Source organism: Gracilinanus agilis, chromosome 4 (genome assembly GCF_016433145.1).
Source record: "Gracilinanus agilis isolate LMUSP501 chromosome 4, AgileGrace, whole genome shotgun sequence".
Classification (NCBI taxonomy): Eukaryota; Metazoa; Chordata; class Mammalia; order Didelphimorphia; family Didelphidae; genus Gracilinanus; species Gracilinanus agilis.
Window position 1 is genome coordinate 34,253,178 of NC_058133.1, and position 5,039 is coordinate 34,258,216.

At 55.8% G+C, this 5,039-nt stretch overlaps 1 protein-coding gene across 1 annotated transcript in view; it reads left to right on the plus strand.

Annotated features, from left to right (window-relative positions):
- Positions 1 to 4,728, plus strand: part of ERI3 (ERI1 exoribonuclease family member 3) — a 126,241-nt gene extending 121,513 nt beyond the window's left edge. The window contains 2 exon segments of the mRNA XM_044674827.1: positions 3,859 to 3,971; positions 4,665 to 4,728. Of these exon segments, the coding sequence (XP_044530762.1) occupies positions 3,859 to 3,971; positions 4,665 to 4,728 (177 nt within the window).
- The last annotated feature ends 311 nt before the right edge of the window (positions 4,729 to 5,039 follow it).

A 5,039-nucleotide genomic window follows, 5' to 3' on the forward strand; every position in this document is an offset into this window, starting at 1 on the left:
CTCTCCTCTCCTCTCCTCTCCTCTCCTCTCCTCTCCTCTCTCTCTCACCCCCTCCCTCCATCCCCTCCAATCTCACTCCTCATCCTTCAGCTGAGCCCCATGGAGTGGGGGGGCCGTTGTTGATAATCCAGTGATGATCATGGGAATAAAGGGGGCTCTTCATCTAATGTTGTTTGTGCCCCAAGCCCCTGTGTCTGTGGCAGCCCCCACACGCCTGTGATAAGGGTCCTCTGTCAGCCATGGGATGAAGGTGTCGAGATAACATTAAGGCCCCAGAGAGGCGGGAGAGAGCCGCCGCTGGCAGGGGTTGGGTGCGTCGCCGCCGCCGCCCGCCCAGCGCTAAGCTGGGAAGCGGGCTCGGCACCTGCTAATACGGGTGTTTAATATTTGATGTGTTGGGATAAAGCAGGATCACCTTCGAATTGAATTGAGTGTCAGACGAGAATCTATTACTGAAATTCGGGTGTGATTTGACAGCAAAGTAGACGATGTTATTCTTCACTAGTTACTGCAATCTTCTTGCCGACATCACTTAAATATTTTTTTCTTTGCTTGAGTAAACACACATTATCCTTCTTTTTTCCACCCTTCCTTCCTTTTTTTCCTTTTTAGAGAAAAAAAATACCCAGCTTGCCTTCTCAGGGCTGATAGAGTAGATGGTTATTTCTTTATTTGTCCTATTAAATGGAATTTCTGATCGTTTAATCCTGCCTTTGTAAGTGATTTTAAAGTACTTGAAAGCTGGGAAGGGGGCCCCCCACTTCTCCCTCCCCTGCTCAGCTCTGAGCAAGTCCAGCCGACCAGAGGTTTGGCCACCCTGAGTTCAGGAGGCTGACCTCAAGACTGGCTCCCCAGCTCCTGAGCACACAGCTTTCCAGGCTTGGCTCTCGGGCCCCTCTGAGCTTGGGCTCTGCATCCTCCAGGTTTGCCCATGCCAGAGGCTTCTTGAGGACCCTTGGCCTGAGCCCGGGCTCCAGAAATGGTGTTATTGAGTGGCAGCATGCCTTCCAGGGCAGGCAGAGGGGCTGAGCAAGGAGGGGCTCTCCCTGGTGGACCTCTCTCCTCTCACCTCTCCCCTCAAGGATTCCCAAGGCCTGATTACAGGGAACATGAAAGAATTTGGCATTTGAGCCGAATGTGGGCCAAGATGCTGCCTGGTCTTCCTCCCCCAAGCAAGGTGACTCTCTTCCTGCACTAGGACAGGCCCAGATCCTACCACATTGGCCTGACCTGGCCCAACCCTGACTGCTAAGCAAGTCCATTTAGCCCAGTCCACTATGAGGACTGCTTGGACCACATGAAATAATGACAGTTCATCCATCAGCCTGCCCACTAGACATGTAGGGGGAAGAGCCCGGCTGCTCTCTTGGCCTCTGTCTTGACATGCTTTTCCCTCCAGAGATTTTCCCCCCAAAATGAGAATTTTTAAGGCAAATTAGAGAGAGCTCTGACGCTTGGAATCAGGGAGACCTGGGTTCCAATTCCCACCTCAGACTCTTACCACTTGTTGGGTGGGTCATACCAGATAACCTATGAAAGCATTTTGCAAACCTTAAAGTTCCCCAGAAACACTGTTATTCCTGGGATTGTTACCACTGCTAATGGCCTGACCTTGGCCAGGGCCCTGCAGTTCTCTCCTTCCTCTAAAAACTGAACTTAGCCTCAAAGGGTCCTTTTCAGCTTCTCCCTGTCTAGTCCAGTCTCAGAGGCTTTGGGTCCCCTGGGCTCCCTGCTCCCCTAAATCCTCTAGGCCAGGACTCCCCTCTTTCCCGATGCTTCAGCCACTTTCCTTGGCTGGTGCCAGGCTCCCCCACCTGCCCAGTCTCACTGCTCTGCTCTTCTGTTGGGCTCTAAGGACTGGTCCAACCCCTCAGGGAAGAGAGTACGAGCCCCGCTCACTAGAGGGGCTGGCATGGGAACCAGGGAGTCCCAAACTGAGGCCACTACAGCTCTCCCTCATCTCAGAGAGCCCTTCTGTGTGGCTGCTGACCCTGATAGCCCCAGAGAAGACCCCCTCACCTCCCCTCCTCCCCCTCAGTGCTGAGTTAACAGTCAGGAGCCGAACTTTGCTGTTTAAAGATTAAAGGCTCCCTTTAAATATTAAACACCAGAGCATCTCTCCTGATGGGGCGGGTGGGGGATCTAGTCAGCAACTTAGAGCCGAGCAAGGTTAGTGCCCCCTGCAGACCCTGCTGGGGGGAGGGGGGAAGGCTAAGGAAGAGGCCCCCAGCCCCCCAGGAGGGTCCACAAGGTGTAGGAATAAGGGAGAGAAGAGCTGGGGGGCTGGAGGGGGAGAGCCGGGGGTGGGGGAGCAGATCGATGCCCCTGGCACTTCCTTCCCCAACCCCAGGAAAAACAATTAACAGCAGATCGATGGGCAGTGGGCTTTGAATATGCATAAGTGTGCACTTGACCTTCATCAGGGAGCAGAGACAACCCCCCCCCCATTCTCACACATGGACAGACAGACACACACACAGACACACACTTCCACACATGTGAACACATGGACAGAGAGACACAGAGACAGACAGACGTGTGTGCGTGCATACACACACACACACACACACACACACACACACACACACACACACACACACACGAACGCATGCACTTCTCTGGGAGTTTCCCAAGCAGCCCAGAAACCTGACTGGGGACCTTGATTTCATGCAGGTAGGCCAGGCTGGGTGGTCCTATGGGATAGCAGGGTGCAACCTGTGGGGTTCCCCCCCGAGAGAGATGGAGACTTCAGGGAAGTTCATTGTACAGTGGATAGAGCATGAGGGGCCTACAGTCAAGAAGACCTGAGTTCAAATCCCCAGACACTTGTGGCCATGTGGCCCTGTTTGCCTCAGTTTCCCCAAATGTTCAATAAGGATACTAGGACTTGCCAGCCAGAGCTGTTGTGAGGATCATATGAGACAATGTTTGTAAGAAGCACCTTTGCTCAGTGGCACACGATAGGTCATTTCCCCCCACCCTCCACCCCCCAGAACAAGCTAGAAACATGGTTCTCCTGGGGAGATCCAGCTAAGTTCCAGGTCTGGGAACCTCCTGAGCCCATCCCTCAGGGCCTTCCAATCCCTGCCCACACCATCACTTTCTGCTCTTTCCCTTCCACTCCTGGCCTGCTTACTGTGGCCCAAAGCTTTTCCTGTCTCCACATCTTTGCTCAAGCTGTTCCCCTTGCCTGTAATGCCATTTCTGCCCTGCAAGGCCCAGCTCCAGGCACCTTTCTCAGATGCCACAGCTCTATTACCCCCTGGCACAGCAGCTCCTGGGCATTTATTGGACACTTACTGTTTGCCAGGGAGGAGGTGGGCCATTCAGTCCCATGAACACAAACACTGACCCCCAGGCCTGGGTACAGAGTTGTAGCCCACCAGCCCCAAAGTTTCTTTGGAATTTTCTGGGGTGTGTGTGGGAACCCCCAGTGAGAGCCCTGCGGTGCCCCCTGCAGCTGTGGGGAGGCCCAAGGAGGGAGGGGCCCAAGGTATCAGGCCTGCTTGGCTGGAGAGGAGAGAGGAAGGGAGGGGAGGGGGGGAAGGGGCTCTGTACACAGCAGGAGGGCTGGGAATTAGGCATTGACTTAATTAGAAGTTGTAATTGCTAATCACCTCCCTCCAGGACCCACCTCATGTGCTATTAATTACTATTAATTATGTGGGCCCTGCATAGCCTAAGAGCCAGGCTTGGCTCAGGACTGGCAGGACTGTCTTCTCTGCGCCACCCTGGCTCAGAGGTGGGCCCCAGGGGGCCTTGGCGAGCGCCTCTGGAGGGGAAGGAGGGAGGGTGCCGGGGCGGGAGGCCTCTGAGAGGGTCCGGGCCTCCTTTAACCAGGCTCCTCTTCTCTTCCAGGCCTACAGCTTCGCCATGGGCAGCTGGCCCAAGAACGGACTGCTAGACATGAACAAAGGCCTCAACCTTCAGCACATAGGACGGCCTCACAGCGGCATCGGTCAGTGTCTGCTGTCTCCCTTTCTTCTCTCTTCCCCCTTCCCATTCCTCTGCTCTCTGGCCCTGTCTCGGGGCTGCATCTGGAGGAGGGGGTGGGCCTTGAAGGGAGCTCAGCACCCCTGTGGGCCGTGTCACACTTGTCTCTCCTGCCGGGGGCCTCTGGTTCTGGAGGTTTGGCTCGGGTTGCCTGGGTTGGGGCTCAGGGTCAGTGGTCTCCGCAGGTCAGCAGGGCTCCGAGACCTGGGCTGACAGTCCTAGGGAAGCTCTTCTCCACACCCCCCACTTGCTGCCCGCTGCCTCATGTCCCTGTGTAGGGCAGGGGAGGGGGTTTGGGGGAGACCTCCTTGGAGAAACTGCCTCCAGCTCTGCTCCTGAAGGGAGCTGTTTAATATTGTTTCAAGGCTCTGGCCACTAAACTCTGGGATCGATACGAGTTAAGGAGATGAATTATTTAAACCTCACCAGCTTTTAATTAGTAAGGTCCTTCTGAGCGATGACTCTGGCTGCATTATTGACGGCGGTGGCGGCATGAGAACGTGGTCCTCAGATGCAGAGGGTGTGGGGGGCAGCTGTGCTTAGCGGGGGGCTAGGGGACTCGGCCGCTTTCTCGGGGAGATCCAGGGCCTCGTGTCCTTGACCACACACAGGCTGCGCAGAGGCGGCCACATTTCACTTGTGTACACAGGCCGGCCCTCTTGTGGGGACAGGAGCCGGGCCTTTGTCCTGCGGGAGCACGAGACGAGGCTCTCCTGCCTCCTGACGCCCCTGTAAGTGTGCTAGGCTGTCCGAGGCTGCGTCCTCTCCGCTATACAGGTCCAAGGGCAGTAGCCAAGGGACGACGCGGTCACTAGGGGGCTGTCACTGTAAGGCAAGGCTTTGTGCTGGAGGAGATTCAAGGAAGGCCATGCTGTGTGGGTGGGGTTGGGACTGTGGGAGGGAAGCGAGAGACAGAAAGAGAGACAGACAGACAGAGAGGGAGGGAGGGAGACAGAGAGGCAGAGAGAGACAGAGAGAGACAGAGAGGGAGGGAGGGAGACAGAGACAGACAGACAGACAGACAGAGGGAGAGAGGGAGACAGAGA